Genomic DNA, 27,108 nt, shown 5'->3' with positions numbered 1-27,108 from the left:
GGTGATGGACAGGGAGGCCTAGTGTGCTGCGATTCACGGGGTCGCAAAGAATTGGACACGACTGAGTGACTGAATTGAACTGAACTTAACTGAACTATGATTTTGAAATATTTGCTTAACTAAGCAATGTATGCTCTACATGGACCCTGCCAGCTAATACAGCACAGTCTACCAAGCTGAAGAGATGTAGATCATGGGGAGGGAGGAGGGAGGAGGGTTCAGGATGGGGAGCACATGTATACCTGTGATGGATTCATTTTGATATTTGGCAAAACTAATACAATTATGTAAAGTTTAAAAATAAAATTAAAAAAAAAAAAAGATGTAGATCATATTGCTTAGAAATATATTATTAACTGAAACCTCATTAGTTGAAGTGTATCATCTAATTTTTGCTCTGGAGTTCCTGTGAAATATGTGATAAGTGTTACTAAAAATATCTCCTTAAAAAATTTCTTAATACGGCTTAAATATACAATGGAATACTTACACAGAAATAAGCAGATGCATTAAGTTAAGCATGCATATTTGGGGATTTTCATTGTGCAACCAAACAGTACCATCATGCATACCCTCTGAAAATTTTTCTAAGAGAATAATCAAACAATCCCCAATCCCTTGAAGTTATCTGGCATTCCTGAAGACTGTAATCTCAGAAATACGTCCAGGTTTCCTGCCTGTTAGACTAGTTTTGAGTTCACCATGACTGCCACCTCATGTCTGCTAAGGCAACTATGCTATATTTCAATGAGTAATAAAATCATAAAATTTTAACATCAACCACTGAAAAGAATATTAACATCCGAAGAGATGAATAAATTAATCTTTTAAATTAACTATGGAATGATATTTTCAAAGAAAATGTAAGGAAAGTTTCTTTTACTTTTCTACATTCAAAGTGTTCATATGTAGGCTTTCCTACTACAGGGGTGAATTTGAAAACCATACAGCTCTAATTCAACCGATATTATGTTTTAGAATTATGTTCTAATACCAAAGTTAAACTCAATTTTCGCCCCCATGAGAACAGTTTTGCTTGGTGTAGAAACTGGTATTTCATCTACTATTCAGAACTTCTGAACATGGGTTTGGCAACCTGAAAAACAAGCACTTGAATATAACCGGTCTTTACTGTCATTCAAGGTAGCAGCTGTGTGCTGGCCTAAATTCTGCCTTCCTTTTTAAAAATATCATTTGAGAAACATAAACATAAAAAACAAAAAAGCCACCCCTCCTTCCCTGCAAAGAAGTCCAGGTTCTCTTTACGTAACTATGGAATTATGTAAGCTGCTTTGTGTATCTGTACTGCTTTACTTGGAATTTTAACTTTGTGACATTAATGTTAGAGAAGTTTTATTATCACAGCTCTGGAAGAACAGACTAGACCTAGTTCCCCGCTGCATACAAGCTGAACCCTCAGGGCTCTGTATCTAAGAATCAACATTTATTTCTCCCACTTCCACCCATTCTCCAGCAGAACCCACGCCTCTGGCTGGCAAAGACTGTCGCAACATGAAGCTAGTTTCTATCCACTATTAACCTTAGCAGCTGCTCCAAGAAGCAGAAAACATCCTTCTTATCATCATCCATATATTTTTTTAATATTTATTTTTATTTGGCTGTACTGGGTCTTAGTTGCATCATGTGGGATCTTGAGTTGTAGCCTGCGAACTGTTAGTTTCGCCATGTGGGATCTAGCTCCCTAACCAGGGATCGAAACTGGGCCCCTGCATTGGGAGCACAGAGTCTTAGCCACTGGACAACCAGGGAAGTCCCCATCATCAATATTTACTCTGCCCATCTGACAAGTGTCAGATAAGCTGTTTTACTTTATTTTTACAGAGAGTAGCTGACTTTAAATTAAATTAAAACAGAATTTTGTAGATATGCATAATTTTCATTCATATGTAAATTTTCATTTACAGGAAAAAAAAAAAAAACCTTTAAAAAGTACATATGTAAATTGTTCATTCACATCGAGTGAGTACATTTTATCAAGACACCTGGTTTGCAGAAAGGCACAATGTATCAAATAGCCAACCTAACTTCTGACAAAGAAAAAACAAATTTTAAGTAAAAGATTATAATAACAAGAGAGGGTTTCTCCCCAAATAAATTATTCTCATTTCAAAGGGTTTAAACTGGAATACCTGCTTTCAACAAGGAAATATTAAATAACTTCAATTACTGAGGGGTGGATTGAATGGTGGCAACAAAGATATGTCCACATTCTAATCCCTGAAATATATAAATATCACCTTATATGACAAAAGCTGTGATTAAATTAAGGACCTTGAGAGTAGTAACTTCTGGATTTTGAGGTGAGTCCTAAATGCAATCATACGTATCACTGTAAGAGAGGTAGAGGGAGTTTTGAGAGATAAGCACATGGAGGATAAGATGATATGAACATGGAGCAGAGAGATGTAACCACAAGCCAAGGAATGCCAACAGCCACCAGAAGCTGGAAGAGGCAAGGAAAGTTTCTCCCTTAGGAGCTCTGGAGGGAGCATGGTCCTGCCTACACCCTGATTTCAAACCTGTGACTTCCAGAATTCAATTGTGAGAGAATAAATCTCTGCTGTTTTACCACCAAGGGTGTAAACAACAGCAATCACAGGATACTAATACACTGAAAAAAAGTGTGTATTAAATGAGAAGTCCTTAAACAACACAAACTTAGTAAAAGGGTAACCCTATATTATAAATAAATCGCTGAGACCCAGGATACAATGATATGGTAAGTCCGATTTGTACAGCTGAAACTTTGAAGCAAATTACCCTACAAAATTTTACATGCAACACTAACAGATCCTGGTTGATACAGGGGACTTGGAAGCAGAAGTTTTACCTAATCTCTAAATATTCAGCTATAATAATAAAGCACAGTAAGCGAGAGACAGAAAAATAATTTTCTAAATCAAACTAAAATGTGACAGAAATTAAAAACAATTAAAATATCTGCAAAATACACACCAATAAATGTGGCTTCTGAAACTATACATTGCTAAGTTTAAAGGATCCCACTATATGATCTCCTTGAATAAACAGAACCACCTAGACACTGACAAGGGGGAAGAGAGTGGCATCTGGGGAATTATAAATTATACAGGCCATAAAACCTGGAAGAGGTCATTTGAAAAAAAAAGAAAACAATAAATCTTTACTATCTGACAGCCACTTGCTCACTCTGAGACTTAAATAGCCTATCTTCAATACCATTACCTTTAAAACTGGGATGGTGTCTACCTCTCTCTCACTGGTTATTGTGAGGATGGAATGAGATTACACACAGTGATGGTCCATGGTTTGGGCTGCAGCTCGTCTCCACAAATTAGCTGACAGGGAGCTAACTACACTTGTTTCTGAGTAAAAAATTTGGGGGAACAGGTACTAGATTAAAAAAAGTGGAAAACACTCAAAGTGTTCGGAGCCTCTTCTACATTTTGTTGCTATATGGGCGTCTCAGCACTTACCACATCACTAGCGCTGGAGAACTCATTATTAACCAGACTTTCAAGAGCCATCCACCTAACCGGCCTGTTTTCATTGTCTCCCAAACAATGATAGTCCATGGGGAACAAGTCTCTAGAGAGGGCATTGTCTGTGATCTTAACTTGAAGTGTGTCATCAATGCTGAAAAGGAAAGACATGAACATCAAATACAATCAGCATACTGAAAAAAAATAAGGAGCACAGTCACTCTTAAATACAACACAATCCCCACTGTGACTCCTCGAGAGAACCCCAAATCCAGGGAGCGCTGAACATCAAACCACAGTGACAAGTCATGGCACCTACACGCAGTTCCTAGCAGCCAGGTCTTTGTGGATGACTTCCCTTCTGGCCAGATAGCTCATTCCACAGGCAATCTGAATAGCCATGTGGACCAGGTCTTGTTGAGAAATTGCCTGAGGTAACAGAAAATGACAATGCTCGTGGTTAGCACAAAAACATTAATGGTAGTTGTTTATTTTATCCCACATCTTACTCCATCCCCAAATACCTTCTTTATACCTGCACACTGAGTTTTAAAAAGCTACTTCTTGACTAAGAATATGTTCCCATAGCTTCTTATATCTACTATAGTCCTTATAGTTGACCATTTAGTTTACTATCTCTCATTTGTTAGGCATATCACCCCAAAATCCAGAATATACAGTAGTGGCTCAATAAACAACTGATCAATGAATGCTGAATTCTCCATATTTCTAATGTTTATAATTCAATAACTTGTTATTTTATAGGAGGTTATCCCCTAGAGACCATTTTCAAACTAACGCAAGTTTACAGCTAACTCTGATGTGCTCTCTGAAGCCAGTGTGCCTGAATTGTAGGTTAAGGAATGAAATTTTTCCCCAGATGATGCTGAGGGACACAGCCTCCAACAACTTGTTGGAAATCCTGGTTATCACCTTATTCCCCACAATGTATACCTCTGGCTATCACCAGATTTTGGGGGGAGTACGACCTCTGTAAGGTCTATTTTCATTTCTAGAAGGAAGATCTAGTGCAAGTACCTTCAAAGAATTATCAGGAAAATGACTGAGATGGTGTTACAGAGGGTCTGAGGTGGTTATGAATAACACACAATGGGAAACCTTCAGCACCAGCCTCAAGACAAGAATCACAAACCATCTTCCTCTAAATCAACAGGTTAGCAACACCTTCTGGTTCAGTGTGAGTTTCTTTTTGCAGTCTTCTAAACAGTTTGTATGTTAACATCTACTTTCAAAGATATTATTTAGAAGCTACTGGCAAATAATTGGTATTTGGGCAAATTTTTCTCACCTGCGGATTATTGGCCTCTACTAATTTGCACTGCCGTAAAAACAATTTAAGATTCCCCCAATTCATGTAAGGCAATATCACCATGGGCTTTTCTCCTTCTTCTATACACACATTGGTAATAGGAAGAAGATTTCTATAAAATAATAAGAAATCAGGAGAACACAAGTGAAATCTGAAACTTCAGGGGGCTATTTTTAATTAAAAGTAGTAAAATAAAGATAACCTAAAAGAAAACAAGAAAATCTCAAACTTATTTAAAAATATATAACCATTTAAATTGTAAAATTATAAAGCTCTTTTGGAATAGACTTTAATGCTTCCCATGTATCCACTTTCTTGATAGGGAAAAAACTCAAAAGCTATTTCCTGTGGACTAGATTCTTCTAAGATACTACTCTAGCCAGACTAAACCGTTACTCTAAAGGGTAATCAGAGAGAGACCCAAAAAATGACTTGATCATGAGCATATGATAATAGCTTACTTGGTTCATTAGCAACACTTAAAAAAAAAAGGGCCCCAATGCAGTCTACAGAAAAGAATATGATAATCAAGAGCCTAAAACTATCTCACAAAGCCAAAGAGTTCTTAGCAGTTCACATGAGATTTCTAAATCCTAAATTTACCATTTACTGTCTGTGTGACCATCTTTCTTGGCCTTAGTTTCCACATCTCTAACATAGGGACACCCCCAACCATACAAAGTTGCTGTGATATGCAAAAAGCCAAGCATGTAATTTAAAAAAAAAACAAAAAACTTGTTCCTTTTAAAATCTCCAGGGCAGACATAAATACATACATCCTATGCCTAGTGACATCTCTTCCACTGGTACTGGAAATAATTTTTCCCAAAGTTACATAACTTTTTACATAATTATTAATACTTCATTTCCCCCACTAAGCTGAAAATTCCTAGATGGCAAAAACTAAAGTGAATTTTTTAAAATACCCAATGCTTTGTATTCTGTGTCACAGAAATAAGCATTTAATAAATATCTAAAAAATAACACCAAATGACAACCTTAAAAACACTTCTCCTCCTTAACTTAGAAAATTGTCTCTAAGCATATAAATAAGGAAACATTATTTAACATAAAGCTATATGAACAAGGATTGTTAATGCAGGATTATTACTAAAAAGTTGCAAACAACATGACTGTCCAAAAGTAAGAAAGTACAGCCAAATAATAGGCTAGTATACAAAACAAGTAGCCACAAAGAGATGCTACGAGAATATGAGTAAAAGCTTACATTATAGGAAAGCAAGATACAAAATTCACACGTTTGCAGGATAATTACAAATATAGTAGAGAAATAACAAAACTCTGCACAAAAATGTGCCAAGAGTTGTTGTCTGAGTTGTGGGACTTTAGATTATTCCTACCTTGCTTTTCTGTATTTCCTAAGTTGTTTCAATTGAGTATATATTTATTAAAACTGCAGTCACACAATTTTGGCCTAACAGTGCACAAGTGAAAGCTACGGGCCCCCCTTCTGCTGTGCAGGAGCTACTAAGACGGAAAGCACTGATCCTGAGGAACCAGGAAAATGAAGACTAGATCAGTAAACTTGTATGTGGTAACCTCTCTGTAAGGCTTCTTGCTTGTATTACAGCCTGGGAGTGGCAGCGATGATTAGTTCCACTTCACAGAGGAGGTAATCCATGCAGGGGTAAGTGATAAGGTTATCTGCCAAGAACAACTGCAAGCACATGAAGGAAAAAGTCAAGTCTTCATCTGATTCTAAAACCCTGTTTTCCCCTGGATCACTGGATATTCCCTACCAGGGAAGCAAGGCAGAGATTCTTTTCACACCAAGTCCCATACATCCTAAAATAACTGCAGCAGGAGGATTGGAGAGAGGTGATCCAAAGGCAAGGACTTCTCATTATAAGTACTGAAGTGAAGTCACTCAGTCGTGTCCGACTCTTTGCGACCCCGTGGACTGTATCCCACTAGGCTCCTCTGTCCATGGGATTCTCCAGGCAAGAATACTGGAGTGGGTTACCATTTCCTTCTCCAGGGGATCTTCCCAACCCAGGGATCGAACTCGGGTCTCCTGCATTGCAGGCAGACACTTTACCCTCTGAGCCAACCTGATGACTACAGCTAACACTGCTGTAGAAATGTACAGGAAAGTGGTTAAGAGAGTAAACCTAAGAGCTCTCATCACAAGGAGGAAACTTTTTTCCTTTATTCTTACTTTCCCTTTTATTGTATCTATATAAGAAGATAATGTTAGCTGAATGTACTGCAGTAATCATTTCACAATATATATAAATCAAACTATCATGCTTTATGTTTGAAACTTATACAGTGATATGTCAATTATTTATCAATAAAAGTGGAAAAAATGATGAACAGGTGTGCACTCAGGTTTAAGTGAACCTACTATGACTTCAGAGGTATGTGAAGAGCTGTTCAATCTCTTTAACTTTCAAAATTATTTTTCTGCTCCTTTCCTCATGACTGAAATTCACTAAGCAGAGTTAAAGGAATCTGACTCAAGCACAGTAAGTTTGCTGGATGAGATCAAAGCATTTATTCTTTATTTAAAAGCCCTCCAGGAGAAATAACACGCTGCACAAAATTCTTTCAAAGAACAGATGGCTGCTCTTCATTTTTCCCAGTTTATAAAGGGAAGGATGATAAAGAGGAAGGTCTGGGATCTATAAAAAGAGTGGATGGGAGCAGAAGCAGGTGTATAACGGAAAGGTAGGTTCCGGGGAGAGTAGAGACAAGAACTAGTACAATTCTCCGTCTTGCCGAGTGGGCCTGCAGCGTGATTTGAGAGGCATTCAGCAAAGTGCCTACCATCAGGCACTCTTGGGCCAATGGAGGGTCAAACCACAAGAAAAATAGCTCAAGTACTTTTTATGAAGCAGTCCTAATGGAATTTAAGTAAACTGATAGCTATCTTTTATTTATACAGCTATTTTAACTTACAATAAAAATTATTCTCAAAAATTCCACTGGAAAAAGGAGTGAACAGAATTTCAAAATGCTTTAAAATATTTCAGTCCTTTACAACTCTTAATCATAGAAGGTAAATAATGAAGTAAATATGATGAATTACACATCTAGTTTTTTAAAAAAGGTAAAATCAGAAACCAGGCGTCATTTGTTGCTGAGTATATTGAATTTGCTTGATAAATTCTATAATCTGATTACTGAAGATCATTATCTCATTTTTAACCCTCATGCCTGGCAGTGTTCCAAGTGCAAAATGGGCACTTAATAAAGGAGAACAAAACAATGAATAAACAAATGCACACACATAGCCACGAGCAGTCTAGACAGTTCAGTTCAGTCGCTCAGTTGTGTCTGACTCTTTGCAACGCTATGGACTGCAGCACACCAAGATTCCCTGTCCATCACCAACTCCTGGAGTGCTCAAACTCATGTCCATCAAATTGGTAATGCCATCCAACCATCTCATCCTCTGTCATCCCCTTCTCCTCCTGCCTTCAACCTTTCCCAGCATCAGGGTCTTTTCCAATGAGTCAGTCCTTCACATCAGGTGGCCAAAGTATTGGAGCTTCAGCCTCAGCATCAGTCCTTCCAATGAACAACCAGGACTGATCTTCTTCAGGATGGACAGGACTGATCTCCTTCAGGATGGACTGGTTTGATCTTCTTGCAGTCCAAGGGACTCTCAAGAGTCTTCTACAACACCATAGTTTAAAAGCAACAATTCTTCGGTGCTCAGCTTTCTTTATAGTCCAACTCTCACATCCATACATGACTGCTAGAAAAACCATAGCTTTGCTAGACAGACCTTTGTCAGCAAGGTAATGTCTCTGCTTTTTAATATGCTGTCTAGGTTGGTGATAGCTTCTCCCAAGGAGCAAGTCTTTTAATTTCATGGCTGCAGTCACCATCTGCAATGATATTGGAGCCCAAGAAAATAAAGTCTGCCGCTGTTTCCATTGTTTCTCCATCTATTTGCCATGAAGTGATGGGACCAGATGCCATGATCTTCGTTTTCTGAATGTTGAGTTTCAAGCCAGCTTTTCCACTCTCCTCTTTCACTTTCATCAAGAGGCTCTTTAGTTCTTCTTCACTTTCTGCCATAAGGGTGGTGTCATTTCTATATCTGAGGTTATTGATATTTCTCCCAGCAATCTTGATTCCAGCTTGTGCTTCATTCAGCCCAGCATTTCGCATGATGTACTCTGCGTATAAGTTAAATAAGCAGGGTGACAATATACAGCCTTGACGTACTCCTTTTCCTATTTGGAACCAGTCTATTGTTCCATGTCTGGTTCTAACTGTTGCTTCTTTACCTGCATACAGATTTCTCAGGAGGCAGGTCAGGTGGTCTGGTATTCCCATCTCTTGAAGAATTCTCCCAAGCTTGTTGTGATCTACACAGTCAAAGGCTTTGGTTTAATCAATGAAGCAAAAGTAGATGTTTTTCTGGAACTCTCTTGCTTTTTCGATGATCCAATGGATCTTGGCAATTTGATCTCTAGTTCCTCTGACTTTTCTAAATCCAGCCTGAACATCTGGAAGTTTACGGTTCATGTACTGTTGATGACTGGCTTGGAGAATTTTGAGCATTACTTTGCTAGCATGTGAGATGAGTGCAATCGTGCAGTAGTTTGAACATTCTTTGGCATTGCCGTTCTTTGTGACCAGAATGAAAACTGACCTTACCCAGTCCTGTGGCCACTGCTGAGTTTTCTCAGCATTCTCAGCATTTGACTTCACATTCCAAGATGTCTGGCTCTAGGTGAGTGATCACACCTTTGTGGTTATCTGAGTCATGAAGATCTTTTTTGTATAGTTCTTCTATGTATTCTTGCCACCTCTTAATATCTTCTGCTTCTGTTAGGTCCATGACATTTCTGTCCTTTATTGTGCCCATCTTTGCATGAAATGTTCCCTTGGTACCTCTAATTTAGGGGTCAAAAAGAAATGTAGACCCTAGTCCCCTTATAAATGAAATAAATTCCTACAATGAGTAGAAAGAACCATATACATTCTACATATTAACAATGAGTTTTGCTAATTTAAAACCTAGGAGTCCTGGTATCACTTTATGACTGGAAAGAAAAATTAATCAGGATCAAACCATAACCTATCTTTAGAAGACTGTTCCTAATCACTGAATGTTCAGTAACAAATATCACTAATTCAGTAAGTCATCCCATTCCACCATCTAAGGGTATCTTGCTAAGTCACTTCAATTGTGTCCGACTCTGTGTGACCCCATGAACAGCAGCCCACCAGGCTCCTCTGTCCACAGGATTCTCCAGGCAAGAATACTGGAATGGGGTGCCACTTCCTTCTCCAGAGGGTATCTTGTGGCTACTAATTCATCCTAGTTGGATGCTGGAAAATCCTGTAGCATAAAGCTGCCTGAGAAAATGCTACAAATGCTTGCTCTGAACATTTTTCAGCCAAAGCATCTTTGGGCTACCATGGATATAAAACTGCTTCATGAGAAAATTCTAGCTTTGTCTATTTTTATCCCTGCCACCCACTTTTGTGCTGATGTGGTGTAGATCTTTCATCAGGGTAAGAATACTAGCTAAGCACCTAAGTATTAGGTTAATATTATACACTAGTATTTAACATTTTGCTTCTTCCTCCGAGGGTCAGCATGATAAATCAAGTACTCCCAACACTGTCAACAAGAACATTTCCCAGGTCATAATTACCCAGTTCTTATCTTGTTACTCAGAGGAAATAAAATGTAGCTTTTTTCACAAAATATAATCTAAGGAATGAGTTATCTATCCATTCCTCTTCAAATGAGTTCTATTCTTAGACTAAATCAGTGAATCAGGCCAATGGAAGTTAATATTCTTAAAAGTACACGACTTTTAATCCTTCAAAAGGACATTTTTAGCCCTCCATTACTGTGTGGTCAATTTTTTTCAAAAGTCTCTGGCTGCTTTATTTTCAATGTTCATTAACTTAATCAATGTCCAACATATATGATAAACCTAATGAGACATTTGTCTCAGAGTATGAAGCCAGAAAATCTTTTCTCCACCAGGAAACATATACATTTCCTTCTCTTCTAATACTGAGATTTAACAAATTTTAATACTTCCTTCAGCCTTGCTTGCCCAGAAGCTAAGAGTTGCTTTGTCTCCTTATTGTTGGCTTTTCCAGCATCACAATGCCAAAAACCTCAGTTTCGTTTTCATTACCATTTTTTTGATCTTACTATAGCTGCCTTTTTAGGTCCTCAAATTCTTTTGAATATGAACTGAAGTATAAATAAAATTCAAAAATAAAACTGCACAGTCATTTTTTTTGCAGAACTCAAGTAACTGCTCAAAGTACACAAAAATTACACTGTATAATGCCTTTTGCATATATTACTTTATTTTTTCCTAGAAGTCTATAAATATCTTCCAATAAGGATGGTCACCCTCCCATTTTTCAAACATATGTGACCAAACTTCCAGTAGGCACACAAATTAAACTGACTCTGTACAGTGCTTTAAAACAACAAACACCTTGCCCAAACACTGATACCGCTACATAATGTGATACTATAATTATGCCCTTTTTGGCTCAGAAGTTAGAATATCTTGTTATAGCTCTTGAAAAGGACTGCTATCAAGCTTTTAAAAAAAGTTCTTCATATAATAGAACTATATGTATCTTTTAAAAAAATCATACTGAAAACTAATGATAAGAGTCTGGTTAAATAAAATTTGATGCACCATTTAATGAACTATAAGTAGTCTTTTTAAATATGGATATGAATCTATAGTTACTTACATGAAAAGTTAGACACATTGTTTTGCTATAAAGAAGGATGCTAACCTTATTAAAGATAATAGTATTGTGATTTTGTAGGAAAATATTCTCAACATTTTGGAAAAATGCATGCTGGAAATGCATTAAAAGTGCTGAGATATCCAATTTAGTTTAAAATATTTCCACAATCACAACTACCTATCTAGCTATATGTGTCTAAATAAATGAATGATACATACACATGCACAGCACAAACGGCAAAATGTAAACTATCAATGAATGTAAGCTGCGGGCTTACTGGTGTTTATATTCTGGTCTTTGGTACTCTACATTGGAGGTCCCCAACCTGTTTGGTACCAGGGACTGGATTTGTAAAAGACAATTTATCCACAGATGCGGCAGGGGCGGGGGGATTCAGGTGGTAAACCGAGCAACGGGGAGCGGGAGATGAAGCTTTGCTATATCACCCACCATTCACTTCCTGCTGTGCAGCCCAGTTCCTAACAGGCCTGGGGGACCCCTGCTCTATATGCGCAAAATTTCCTAACAAATATTTTTTTAGCATACGTATATCATTATCCTACTTTTTAAAGGTAGATATACACATAAATATAAGCCTTTTCCTGAAAGCTCAGCTATAATTATCTAGATGTGGGCTTATATACTTTTCTTTACATTTTATTATGTTTTTAAATTTTGTGCAATGAGCATGCATTTCATTTTTATATTTAGGAATAAAATTAAGCTATTCCAAAAAGGCTTTCAATTAAGAAAACATTACAACATTTTTTAAAAACGCAGCATACTATGTTATAATATATTAAGTGTATTTAATACTTAAATGCTGAGTGGTTTCTCCTCTCACCTGTGATGAAGACCTCGGAGCTTACAACTTTCGGTGAGCATCATTGTCACCTGAATTTCAGAAGCTTGATCTGTATATAAAGAAAAAAATATTGTCATATATGGTATGATAATATTATACTTATGACACCAATATTTTCTGATATTAATAAGGAACTATCTCAAAGAAGGCTGAGAGCCAAAGAACTGATGCTTTTGAATTGTGGTGCTAAAGAGGACTCTTGAGAGTCCCTTGGACTTCAAGGAGATCAAACCAGTCAATCCTAAAGGAAATTAACTCTGAATAATCACTGGAAGGACTGTTGCTGAAGCTGAAGCTCCAGTACTTTGGCCACCTGATATGAAGAGCTGACTGACTGGAAAAGATCTTGATGCTGGGAAAGATTAAAGGCAAGAGAAGAAGGGGGCTGCAGAAGATGAGACGGTTGGATGGCATCACTGACCCAATGGACATGAATTTGAGCAAACTCTGGGAGATAATGAAGGACAGGGAAGCCTGTCGTGCTGCATTTCATGGTGTTGCAGAGTGTCAGACACAACAGAGCAACTGAACTGAACTGAATCTGTTCCATTGATCTTGTCTATATAACACTTCTCTTGATTACTGTAGCTTTCTACTATATCTGAAAATCAAGTATAGGGTAAATTCTCCAAATTTGTTTTCTTTCAAGATTATTCTGGCTGTTTTTTTATCTTTAACATTTCCACATTAATTTTAGCATCAGTTTTTCTATTTCTATGAGAAAAACCTGCTGGAATTTTGATCAAGATGAATTTGAGCCAACTCCAGGAGAGAGTGGTACACAGAGGAGCCTGGAGCGCTATAGTCCATGGGGTCACAAAAAGTCAGACGTGACTTAGTGACTGAATAACAGACTATATGGTAAATTTCCATTAAAAGTTTTAGGTAAATCTAAACAGGTCTAGCCTAAAATTCTATTGTAGTACATAGAATCTCACTGACAAGGTTAATATTTACAAACGCCAGTAAGGATAAGCTTGACTACATAAAGCTGAAATTAAATAAGGTTTCACAAACAAAGTAGAGAAAGTAATAGGCTGGATAAATATCTGTAACACATAAGGCATGCTGCTGCTGCTGCTGCTAAATCACTCCAGTCGTGTCTGACTCTGTGCCAATTTCCTCCCCTTAGAGTTCATACAACAGGAAAAAAAAAATTGAAAAATAGGCAAAGGATATAAACAGTTTACTTAAAAAAGAAACATAAAGAATCAGCAAAATTAAAAAAGGATTTTGTGCCTCATTCCTAAATAAAGAAATGCAAATTAAACTGTGAAAGTCGCTCAGTTGTGTGACTCTTTGCGATCCCACAGACTGTAGCCCGCCAGGCTCCTCTGTCCATGGAAATTCTCAAGGCAAGAATTCTCAAGGGAGTGGGTAGCCATTCCCTTCTCCAGGGGATCTGCCCAACCTAGGGATTGAACCCGGGTCTCCTGTATTGCAGGGGGATTCTTTACTGTCTGAGTCATCAGCAAATTAAACTAGGAGATGCCATTTTCCTCTTAAGATTGGAAGAGACAAAAAAGTCAGCTACCTGCCAGTTTGGGCAAGAGTGTAAGGAAACAGACTCAAGGTGAACAGCATCTTGGTTAGGTAGAGGAAGCAACATCTAACAAAATTTTTAAATACATATACTATGTACCATCATCAATCCCACTGCTAAAAGTCTACTCACAAAAACTCATCTATACATAACTTAACAAGAATACTGTTCAGTTGTAACAGCAAAAAACTCAAAACAACCAAAAACCAAAGTGCCCATCAACAGAGACCTAGTTAAATGTTAGCATGCAAGAACATTAGGCAGATATCTTAATTTTAAAAATCAGACTTACATGCACTGACACAGGAATATTTACAAGATACATTAAATTTTAAAAGCAAGGTAAAAAACTATGTTTATGGGATCAGCTATATTACAAAATCAAATTTATTTGGATGTCCATCAACAGAGGAATGGATAAAGATGTGGTACATATATACATGGAATATTACTCAGCCATAAAAAAGTATGAAATAACACCATTTGCAGCAATGAAGACGGACCTAGAGACAGTCATACAGAGTGAATTAAGTCAGACAGAGAAAGGCTAATATCACATGATAAGGTGGAATCTAAAAAAAATCATACAAATAAACCTCTTTACAAAACAGAAATAGAGTCACAGACGTAGAAAACAAACTTATGGTTACTAAGGGGGGAAGGGAAAGAGGGATAAACCATTGACTTACACACACTATTATATATAAAATAACTAACAGAAACTTACTGTATAGCACAGGGAACTCAAATCAGTACTGTGTAATGACCTACATATATGGGAAAAGAAGCAAAAACAGTGGACGTATGTGTATGTATAACTAACTCACTCTGCTACACAGCAGAAACTAACACAACACTGTGAATCATCTATACTCCAATAAAAATTATTGTAAAAAATGGTTTTTGAAAATTAGATATATTTGGATGTTTTTCTTCTTACTGGTAAAGAGTCATAAGAAATTCTTTAGGGTGGCTACTTTTAGAGGTAGGAGAGCTATATTTTGTACTTTTCTGTCCCGTTTAAATTTTCTAACTTTACAAACAAACTAGAAAAGAATGCCCACAAGAGACTGTGGTGCATTTTATTGTTTCCTTCTTACCTCTATGTAGCTAGACAAACAAAAAGAACTACCACTACATTAGTAGAAAAAGATTTAATTTTCATATACTAGTCAAAATTAGTAGGATTATTCCATTTTATTTTTAGCTTCTGAACTCATGGTTTTCTCTCCAGGTAACAAAAAGAACTAAAATTGGCTTTTAGTTCAATGTTTTAGAAATAAAACACAATAATGCAATTTATTAATACCTTTCACCTTCAAAAGAATCCAAAGCCATCAAATATTTGTACAAATCTATAAGGATTCCTCTATCTTAATAGAATAGAGGATGTTCTCTCCTGTTTGAAAAGAACATTTCCATTAAGTGAATAGTATATTTTCATTATGTAACTGAAAATGAATTTTAATTTTTTAAAATGGTTTTTAGATACTAAAAACAAAGTCAAGAGTATATCTTTAAAAATAATTTCAAAGACACCAATAATGTATGTCAACAGTAAAAAAAAAAAAAATAATTTACACATCTTATGATCAATCCAGTAGGAGGGAGAAGAAGATACAAAGACTGGAAAAGCCAACATCCAGCTCCCAGTCCTACCTAGGAAAATGTTGAACCATCAGTAAAATCCAGACCACTAAACACAAGCACCGTGATTACATACACATTCCTTAAAGTGGAGCTGGCAAAGCTGAGAAATTATTAATTTCACTTACTTCCAAGACTAACCCATGGAATCACTCCAGATGGCTTCACTTAAAACTTTTGTAGGTATACAAAATGGGTAGACACAAACCCAAGGACCTGAAACACTTGCTACTTTGGAAAAATCACTTTACCCCAATGTCTGTTGAAATAAATTTTAGTTGTTTAGAAACTGTTTAAAATTTAGGATCATTCAGTAAATGGCAGGATATGTCTTTTTTACTCTTTTTGTAATATAAATAATTTTTAATGAAATTATGGTCAGAACTATCAGTATTTGGGGGCTGGAAGGATTTTTTAGAATTTAAAACTAGTAATAGTTGGAGGTCTGCACCTAATTGGTAAGAGTTTATCTTCCTGCCAGCTAGTACAGAGATCCAAGTAAAATAAGAAGTAAATTTCACAGTGTCATGTTTTGCATAATTTTTCAAGTTCTTAACTTTGATAAGCATTCTATTAAGCAAGGGACACTTGAGCTGGATAATGAGCTAAGAAAACTTTGAGGGAAAATAATTTTATACATTTAGTAAGGAAAAACCACTTTCCTGGATTCTTTACCTAGTTTGGCCCTAGCCTTTTAACTTTAAATACTGAAAGGTCTAACTCAAAATGAATGTATTTGAAAAGAAGACTACACAATAATTTACATTCTAAAAGTTTCAAGAAAGAACAAAATGATTTTTAAAAAGCCTACTTATTTCTAAGAAGTTACAAAAGAAAATAAGAACTTAATTAACCTCAAATTAATTAATTTATTTTATGGAATTCAATTTCACAATATTCAATGTGTGAAATTCAGATTCCTAATTTCAATCTCTGGAAATTTATATTAGCATATCCATTAAGTTTCTGTGAAAAACTATGAACTTTTTAAGAAGCCAAACTCCAATTTTGTGCTTATGCCTAAAGGAAAGGTCACTGATCTTTTAAAAACTTATTTTTGTATTTTTAGCTGTACTTCTAATTATACAGCATGTAATAAAGCACACAGATTTGTGAGAGAACTTTGTCAGCTCTATGCGGCTTCAATTAAAAAATAAAAATAACATTCCAAAATAATAAATCTCAGAGACAATCATGTGGAGCTATAAAACAATTTTAAAGCAAATACTGTGGTCAGTACACTTCCTCTGTGTTTCCCACACAAACCATGACCATATCTTGGCTAAGGACTCACTGTGCTTTCTCTGGTTTCCGTATAACTCAGAGAGAACATTATAATTACAGTGGTAAGATACAGAAACAAGCAAGTGACTACAATGCAAATGTATACAGACAGAGAAATCTTATCTTGTGAAACAGTCCCAGTATCTGCATTGTGTTTTCTTATCACTATTATTTCCTTCTCTCCCCTATTCCAATCCTAAATCAACCCAATTCTATATAGAAACCTCTTTAGTTAATTCTACATTTATTCAGAACAAATTAATATTAGCTCAGTTCTAAATTATCCATAGAATATTTACAAACCTCAGAAGAAATATTAGAATTAAGGGGAAATGTTTCCTTTAAAAAGTGGAGAAAGTGTAACAAAAGACAGATGTTATTAAAATTAGGGCTCAAATTTTACATTTACAAAGAGTAATATGTAAAGTATCCTTCAACACTAGTCGGAAAACCTAGTGGGACCAAATTTAAATATCCATTTTTAAAAGTGTTTTTCGGTTAGGAGAAGTGAATGAATAAATATCGAACGCAGTAAGTTAAATCATTTATTTAGAAAAGAAAAGCGTATGTTTGTGCTTGTAGCATCCTTAAACAATTTTGCTAAATTAAAAGAAAGTAAATTCCTAAGATTTTTTTGGTTAGATTAGTACAATCCAACTTTTTAGAAATGATAAACATAATAAGCCCTTCATACTTTCCAAGAATTCCTTTAAGTAAATTTAGAAACATAAATTCTTATAAATTAACATTAAACATAAGTTCTTATAAGTTAACATTGTCAACTTCATAAAATTGTCACTTCCTACTCATGAAACTGAATTTAGTTTTACCTTCAATTTATGCATTTGAAATGCTAAATTTGTTTTTCTAAAATATTCTAGTTATCTCACCTTAGATCAGACACTGTCAGGCATTAAGCACTCTTTAAATTACCACATTTTTTCCTTCTCTTAAAATTAACAAATAGACTCAACTAAGCATTATTTTAGTTCAGTTCAGTTGCTCAGTCGTGTCTGACTCTTTGAGACCACATGGACTGCAGCACGCCAGGCCGCCCTGTCCATCACCAACTCGAGTTTACCCAAACTCATGTCCAGCAAGTCGGTGATGCCATCTAACCATCTCATCCTCTGCCGTCCCCTTCTTCTCCTGCCCTCAATCTTTCCCAGCATCAGGGTCTTTTCAAATGAGTCAGCTCTTTGCATCAGGTGGCCAAAGTATTGGAGTTTCAGCTTCAACATCAGTCCTTCCAATGAACATCCAGGACTGATCTCCTTTAGGATGGACTGGTTGGATCTCCTTGCAGTCCAAGGGACTTTTAAGCTTTTATAAATACCAATCATAAAGCATTAAAATTTTAATATCATAAAAAGGTTTGCTAATTTACCAGTATTAGGCAATAAACCATATTAAAAATATTCTAGTACATTTTTATAGGGAATCTCTAACTGAAAATTTTATATAAATCAGTAAGTGAAAATCTAAGCAATATATTTCTCCAAAAGGTGAACATATGAAAATAGGTATTCTGTTTATGAAAATATAAACTAAGCACTACCTTTTAGAAAACAATCTGGCAACTATCAAAATTTTCAATGTAAATACCTCATGGCGCAGCAATTCTAACTATGGCTGTATCTGTAAAACTCTACCAAGAAAGAACACACACAAATGTATACTTTCTGCAAATTATATGTAATAGCAAAAAAAGGGGGTACCAGGAGTGAGAGGAAGGCAAATAACAGCTCTTCACATAAGGTACAGTGGTTCATCTTTTTCTTTACAATTCCTCAGTACTGAGGATAGGGGGTGCTGAGATGTTTTTTAAGAAGGAAAAACCAAATAATTGGAACCTAGGAAAAACATAATATTAGATATAGGAAAAAAGAAGTTAATTGGATGCAGTTTAACTGGAAGCCTGAGTACTATCTGGGGTTCCCCTTGTGATTCAGCTGGTAAAGAATCCGCCTGCAATGCGGGAGACCTGGGTTAGATCCCGGGATTGGGAAGATCCCCTGGAGAAGGGAAAGGCTACCCACTCCAGTATTCTGGCCTGGAGAATTCCATGGACTCTATAGTCCATGGGGTCTCAAAGAGTCGGACATGACTGAATGACTTTTACTTCTGAGTACCATCTAACAAATGCATAATGTCTCAACTATTAGCTTCTATTTTCTATACCTTAATAAGAACAACACAAATCTCCTAAAAGTTAGCCTGTATGAGCTAAATTAACATGGACTGATTGAAAGGTATGTCACACTTTGAAAATCTGAAACAATTTCACTGGCATAAAAGCCACCTTAGACAGAAAAGTATTATGGAGACAGGATGGGAACAAATCCTACCTTTAACTGTTTTCACAAATGCTTGTTTTTCTTTATTTGGATCTTTTTCATCTACTAAAATCCCATGGAAAATACGCCCAAAAGTACCTAGAAGGAAAAACAATAATTACTGAGATCATATGATAATGCTTATAAAATTATAAGTACAAAATTTTCTGGCACAATACAACTTAAATATAACAAGGCCAAATGTGATCAACATTACTCCAGCCCTAGCATAGAAAGACTCAAATCTTTATTTTTCTTTTTAAACTACAAAACATCTTAACTTGCTTTTAGAAAAGATGTATTTAAACTGTCTATGAGAATTCATTCTGAAATAGCCTAAACAAACTAACGATACAGCTAGGAGCACTGGAGCTCAGTAATGGGCTATCCACAGAGACATTTATGAGTTTTGAGCCTCAGAGCAATGACAAAGGAGAAAAATGGACTCTCCTTATACATTCAAAAACACACAATAAAAACCTGCTTCCGTTAATGACTATTTGCCTCTGGGACAGTTCAAGCCCCTCCCTTAGCTGTGACTGACAAACAAGCATCTCTAACTGACAGATGAATTCAGAATGACTCACAGGCATCTAAAACACTTCAAACTGAGTTATGGAAGGGGAAAGTTACTGTCTATTGAACAACTTGAAGAGTTCAGTAAAGCATTTTATTATTAATTTCTGTCCTCTTCTTTCAGCATTGTCCCCAGTCAATACCCTGAAACTCAAAAAAGAAAGCAAGGACCAGCGAACAGGGAAGGGCAGGGTCTTATCTCTCAAACACTTATCATGTGTTACTTCATGTAATGTACATCAGTTCATCTAATCTTCGTGTCTAAAGTAGAAAACATAAGCCCATATTTACAGACAAGGAAACTGGCTATGGAAGACAGGAAATGATTTCTCTAAGGTCATCTAGGTAATAAACTGTGGGACTGAGACTGGAATTTGGGCATAACTCCAATACCGATGCATCTCCTTCTGCTGGAACCCCTGTACTTTCCATCACAGAGAAAATTACTTAGACTGTTTCAAAAAGGCCTGTGAGCAAGTGATCATCTTTGGACAAGAACTAAACAGGAAATATCCTTTTAAAGGTGATAAACACTAATAATCATGCTTTAATATACTTGAATATCAAAATCGTTTCAAAGCTTAATAAGGCAAGTTAAAAATCTAAAGAAAGGGAAAACAAAGATCAGTTTTATACAGGAAATAAATTGTGCACTGCTTTCTACCTGACCTGTCCCTTGAGAAACCTGTATGCAGGTCAGGAAGCAACAGTTAGAACTGGACATGGAACAACAGACTGGTTCCAAATAGGAAAAGGAGTACGTCAAGGCTGCTTATTTAACTTATATGCAGAGTACATCCTAAGAAACGCTGGGCTGGAAGAAGCACAAGCTGGAATCAAGATTGCCGGGAGAAATATCAATAACCTCAGATATGCAGATGACACCACCATTATGGCAGAAAGTGAAGAGGAACTAAAAAGCTTCTTGATGAAAGTGAAAGGAGAGTGAAAAAGCTGGCTTACAACTCAACATTCAGAAAACTAAGATCATGGCATCTGGTCCCATCACTTCATGGGAAATAGATGGGGAAACAGTGGCTGACTTTATTTTGGGGGGCTCCAAAATCCCTGCAGATGGTGATTGCAGCCATGAAATTAAAAGACACTTTCTCCTTGGAAGGAAAGTTATGACCAACCTAGACAGCATATTAAAAAGCAGAGACATTACTTTGCCAACAAAGGTCCGTCTCGTCAAGGCTATGGTTTTTCCAGTGGTCATGTATGGATGTGAGAGTTGGACTATAAAGAAAGCTGAGTGCCAAAGAATTGATACTTTTGAACTGTGGTGTTGTAGAAGACTCTCGAGAGTCCCTTGGACTGCAAGGAGATCCAACCAGTCCATCCTAAAGGAGATCAGTCCTGGGTGTTCATCGGAGGGTCTGATGTTGAAGCTGAAACTCCAATACTTTGGCCATCTGATGTGAAGAGCTGACTCATTTGAAAAGACCCTGATGCTGGGAAAGATTGAGGGCAGGAAGAGAAGGGGATGACAGAGGATGAAATGGTTGGATAGCATCACTGACTCGATGGACATGGGTTTGGGTAGACTCCGGGAGTTGGTGATGGACAGGGAGGCCTGGAATGCTGAAGTTCATGGGGTCTCTAAGAGTCGGACATGACTAAGCGACTGAACTGAACTGAACTGAACTGAACTGCTTTCTATCCTTAGGGATGAAATGAGATGAAATTCTTAAAATGTGAAACAAAAAAATATTTATACTAACAGTAAATCTTCCTTGAAAACCTGATTTTGAGAGAATAGGTACCTTCTTGGAGTACATCTTTTAGAGTTATCCTCTCCCTGGATATTGCGATATCCTTCACCTTAGCTTTCGCCTCCAAAAGAGTGACACTTCTCAGGTCATTCTTCTCTATCCGCAAGGTAGGATAACCTGAGGAGCCAACAAAGCCAAACCAAGAAATATAAATACCTTCTTATGGCATCAGGATCAACTAGTTCAGTTAGAACCCCAGGAGTCAAGTCACAGGAACAAATGAAGGTAAGAATCAAAAAGGAAAAAGGCACATACAGGGAGAATTATTTATGAAGGCCATACTAAATTTTAAAGAAACACTTTCCCACCTACCCCAAAACCTTTAAATGCAGAATTAAAACAAGAAATACTAAAAATAATATTTTATTAATACCACTTCAATTGCTTTTCTGCCAAATGAAACAAGCTTTGACTCATGGAATTAATCTAATCCCTTGAATGAACTGCTTTTTTCTCCAAAGATTTTCTAATATAGTCTCCTAACAAAAAAACTTCAAATGAAGAGATGTTTGTAAAAATAGCTTTTCTTAAAAAAAAAAAAAAAATATATATATATATATATAATTGGTTTAATCATTCTAGCATCCATACAGCCAGTCATACCTTTGTGAGATTCATATTCGTTTTTCAGTTCCCTTGATTCATATTCATTCTTAATATGATGATAGCAAAACAAAATTTCTGGCCATAAATTAAAATTCTCATTGCAACAAAAAAAAGTTAGAATAAAAGGAAGATCTAGTGTTATTAGCAAGCAGAAATTGGAATGGTTATTTTAGGGGAGAAAAATCCCGAAAGAAAGGGTGGACTCAGACAATGATTATTGGTGGCTGCTGGAAGAACTACATGAAAAGCTTTGAAAAACTTTATTATAAAAGGATGCATTAGGATGACAAAACCTGATCCCACTGATCAGCAATTTGACCACGATATGTCTAGGTGTGTGTGTATGTCTAGTATATATGAGTGTTTAATCCTTCCTGGAGTTCTCTGAGTTTCTTCCATTTGTATACTATTGTGTTTTGTTATTTTTGAAAACTCTTGACTCCTTTATCTTCAAGTGTTTTTTTCTGCTCCTTTCACTTTTTTTTATTTACAGGCAAATATATTTCTGTTGGTTTTTTTAAAAAACACTATTTATTTTGTATCATACGAAGTATCTATCTCCTTAAGGTAATGTCTACAAAAACAAGTAAACTTATTGGTGGTAAACTTATAAATCTGTCAAAAAATAATTGTACTTCCACTGACTTTTTAAAATGCATTTTGCTTTTAGCATATATAATAATTTGCTTATCTACCTCTTTAAGGTTATATCCACAATCAAGAATGACTCTAATGAGCAAAGCTAAACATTTAAAGCAATGATGTGTTTCTTAGGAATAGTCTGAACTACCCTCACATCTATCATTTTATATCCTGAGGGACATACATCTTTCTTTCCTTGGTGGAGATGTTAAATGCTGCTATGATTTCTCTCAGATTTCTCTCAGATTAAGCTACAATGCCCACTTCTTTCCCCTTTCGTTTTTCTTGCCCCATCTTACTAAAGAAACTAGATCAACTATCCTGGAGAAAGTCCAGCATCTGACTCTTCCAGTGTCATCTAACTCATTCCTCTATCCCTGTAAACTGAAAGTCAGCCTTATAGCCTCAATTAGATCCAAGTTAACTCTCTGTGGGGGAAGAAGACAAGAATATTCCACCTGGGAATACAAACTACCTAGCTATCCTACTTTTAATGATGCTAAGTTACAGGAGTGGATTCAGGCAGTAACACTATGATCCCTCAAATGGTAAAGCTCCCTACCTCTCTTTGTTCGTATAGTTTAAAACATGGACAATCCTTTCCTGAATCAAGTATTTTATTAGGGGATACAAGTATGACATTCTGATTCTACTATTCCTTCTGCATTTATTAGCTGGGATTTTTCTGTTAAAAAAAAAAATGTTCCCTTCGTAAGCCAGCACTATCTGGTTACTGCAAAATAGTTCATGCTCAGCTGTCACAGTAAGGTATTATTGGTGCCTCAGTTAACTCCCATAATAAACTTTTTTTAAAAAAAGTATCACTACAAATTTGTGGATTTTTACACATTTCTACATTTCACTTTTATATCACTTCAATCTATTGCAGTCATTATTCTTTTTGATGCTCAATGGTTCCAATTTGGAAAGCTCTTGTCTTTAGTAGTTTCCTTGATTTTTGGCTCAACAAATGTCCCAGGTTATCTTACTTATTCCTGACCCAGTCCTGATATCATCCATTTCTCCAAAGAATCCTGATTCTTCTTAATGAGAAACAATACTGAAAGACCATAGGAGGGCACTGGGTGAAGAACAGATATTCTTATTTTTTAAATAATGTTGTTTATCATTTTTTTAAATTGACTGTACATTTTGCATTCCCTCCTAGGATCATGTGTTTATTTGGGGGCTGTGCTGGGTCTTGATTGCTGTGCCTGGCCTTGTCTCTAGTTGTGGTGTGTGGGAGCTGCTCTCTAGATGCAGTGCATGGCTTCTCACTGTGGGGGCTTCTCTGGTTGCGGAGCACAGGCTCTAAGGCACACGGGCTTCAGTATTTTGCAGCATGCAGATTCAGTAGCTGTGGTCCACCGGCTTAGTCGCTTTGTAGCCTGTAGGATCTTCCCAGTCCAGGGATCTAACCTGTGTCCCCTGTACTGGCAGGCAGATTCTTAACCACTGGACCACAAGGGAAGTCCAAAAACAGATATTCTTAATTTTAGTTTACTAGAAAGTAAATGTCAGTCCAAGGGAGATAAAGGTATCTTGCCTATAAGAACCTAATTAATCAATGGCACCAATGAGTTGAGTCCTGACTTGTGGCCCACTGTGTATCCTGATGATTGTGTTGTTTCTTGTTTGGTGAATGACGTTTCTCAATCCTCATTATGTCTAAATTATACTCCAAGAATGTTTATTTTCCCCTGAACAGCTACAGTATAAAAACTTTAATTAAAATCCTGTTCAAAATAAAGGAAATTAGATCTCCAATGGCAGCTAGTTTACCATCATGATCAGAAAACAATGTAAAGTCCTTACCACAGCCCATGAGACCATCAAATAATTCATTAAAATCCAAGTCTCTGTCTTCATACAGCTCAGGAGCTTATTCTAACTACTTGAAAATCCTCCTTTTGAATTTGTACAGAAGTGATTCAGTAGCCCTTTTAACATAATCTATAGAAACCTCCCTAAAACTAATTCTAACAACTAAACCTAAAATTTTAATACTTTAATTTTGGAATGTTTCATTCAATGTTCTAGAAAATAAAAGTTTAAGCCTAATTCATACATGTTAGATTCTATGAATATAGCATGGCATATGTCCCATACGTAATTAACCAAGGACAAGACAGACAGGACCAAGGACAGACAGACCATAAACAATTTTAGTAAATCATCTTTAACTTTTAGAATTAAATTAACTCTTACTGGTAATAGGAGTTGCATTGTTGGGTGTGTCGGCTCTCAGATACTGAGTCGTCTGGGTAGATGGCTGAGACAGCCCTTGGGAACTACTGCTGGCACTGATGCTGCAAATAATTTTTAAAAGAGAAATACTTGGCAAGTCAGCTTCAATGAGAAATTTCCTTTTTCAATACCTACAAAATGCATGGAGCCATTATAACCAGCTTAAAACCTTAACAGAGATCACAATAATGCATGGATCTCCATCACAAATGTTTCATACCGAAATTTTACTCTATCTCATAATGCAGAGCTCTATTCTTTTTCTTTCCTATCTCCACAATTATCAGGTGATTCATCATATCAAAGTCACTCACAAAATGTAGCATTCTTCAAATACCATAGATAGCAGTCTTGAACCTCATACAATATGTTAGGGAACTGTGGACCAACACTTAGTCAAGAACTCATGCCACTCAATTTAGATTGCTTTTAAGAAAAGGAGTATAAAGACAGGATTCTTTTAATGACGGTCCATAACCACATGGCCTACAGATGACGGCATATGAAAGCAAATCAAACATGCTCAAAGCTTGGGAAGGGATATCCTACCTGGTTCAAGTCTGTTTAATCGAATACATTTTGCTTCTTCTACATCCCTAATCCCACCTTTTGGGAATTTATAGAATTTATTAGAAATTGTTAGCACTTGAAGCATTTTATTATCCCACATTTTTTAAGTAATCAAGAGACCCAGAAGATGCTAGGCTCAAATAACTTCATACTCAAGATAACTACAAGTCAATGTCCTTTCATTTTGTCAGTGCACAACCACCTTATCCCAGGTCACCCTCGACCACATTCTAATTACACTGCCTCAAGTCTAGTAATTCTGAAGCAGTGGAAAAGTAAAGCATAGAAATTCAGCATGAAGTGTGAAATCAAAGGCAAGATGTCATACCCTCAAGAGGAAAGGGCTACCTTCCATGTCTCCCTTAGCTGCAGAATCAGCAGAGTCCAATCAGAGACTCCAAACTTTCCTAAATATGAAAATCTTTTGAATGACCACACCCCACACAATAGTTCTGTATTTTCAAAACCCAGTGATTAAAAGTACACATAATGACAAAAAGCTGCTACTCAAACATTGATCTATATAGGTCTACATGTATAGTAGGTACAGGATAGCACAGTGAAGAGATGGAAAGTATAACCCTGAATCCAAACTGCCAGCACCACCATTTATTAACTAGCTGCACGACCTTAGGCAAAATAGTGCTTTTGGAGCCTCAAATTCCTGATGGATAAAATGACTATAATACTACCTCCTGAAAAGGTTGCTAAAATAATTACATGAAAAATATAATCCTTTTAGGTCAGTGCCCTCTCCTCAAATATACATTTATAAATTATTATTACTATTTATGTTCATTATTACTAATATTACCATCCCTAATCCTTAGTACCACAGAGCACCCGTTTTTGGAGTTCTGAGCACAACTCAAAGATCACATCAGAAATTAAAACTGTAGAAGTCCAGGATTCAATAATGGGGAGGGAAAAGAAGCATTATCATTCTCAAAGATGGAGAAAATAATAGAATACAAATACTTACCCATAAAATGGGATTAAGAAAACCCACATCCCAGGATCTAGGGGAGGCTCAAGTTACATAATATATGTGGAAAGTACAATTTAAATATTCCCTGCAACCAGCACCGATGACTGAATAAATATGCACAGATCCCAGTTACTGTGTTTCTCTTCAGCAATTCAACAGTAGGTGGCACTCTTGTACCACCTCAGAATTCTTGAAAAGCCTGGGCATGCAACATTATGAGCATGTACGTATTTAGTGGCTGAAAGTTATGACCAACCTAGATAGCATATTCAAAAGCAGAGACATTACTTTGCCCACAAAGGTCGGTCTAGTCAAGGCTATGGTTTTTCCAGTGGTCACGTATGGATGTGAGAGTTGGACTGTAAAGAAAGCTAAGCACCGAAGAATTGATGCTTTTGAACTGTGGTGTTGGAGAAGACTCTTGAGAGTCCCTTGGACTACAAGGAGATCCAACCAGTCCATTCTGAAGGAGATCAGTCCTGGGTGTTTTTTGGAAG

General features: G+C 36.5%; 1 protein-coding gene across 1 annotated transcript in view; it reads right to left on the bottom strand.

The window, feature by feature from the left end:
- The window catches only part of RYK (receptor-like tyrosine kinase), a 110,382-nt gene that overhangs the window by 30,435 nt on the left and 52,839 nt on the right, over positions 1-27,108 (bottom strand). Inside the window, exons 12-18 of the mRNA XM_010858309.1 lie at positions 25,015-25,115; positions 21,550-21,675; positions 19,220-19,306; positions 12,377-12,446; positions 4,792-4,924; positions 3,802-3,911; positions 3,477-3,636 (exon numbers count right to left, since the gene is read on the bottom strand). Of these exons, the coding sequence (XP_010856611.1) occupies positions 3,477-3,636; positions 3,802-3,911; positions 4,792-4,924; positions 12,377-12,446; positions 19,220-19,306; positions 21,550-21,675; positions 25,015-25,115 (787 nt within the window). The remainder of the gene's footprint in view (positions 1-3,476; positions 3,637-3,801; positions 3,912-4,791; positions 4,925-12,376; positions 12,447-19,219; positions 19,307-21,549; positions 21,676-25,014; positions 25,116-27,108) is intronic.

The sequence above is a fragment of the Bison bison genome, unplaced genomic scaffold, assembly GCF_000754665.1.
Source record: "Bison bison bison isolate TAMUID 2011002044 unplaced genomic scaffold, Bison_UMD1.0 scf7180017864384, whole genome shotgun sequence".
In the NCBI taxonomy this organism is placed as follows: Eukaryota; Metazoa; Chordata; class Mammalia; order Artiodactyla; family Bovidae; genus Bison; species Bison bison.
This window is presented reverse-complemented; position numbering and strand designations above follow the sequence as displayed.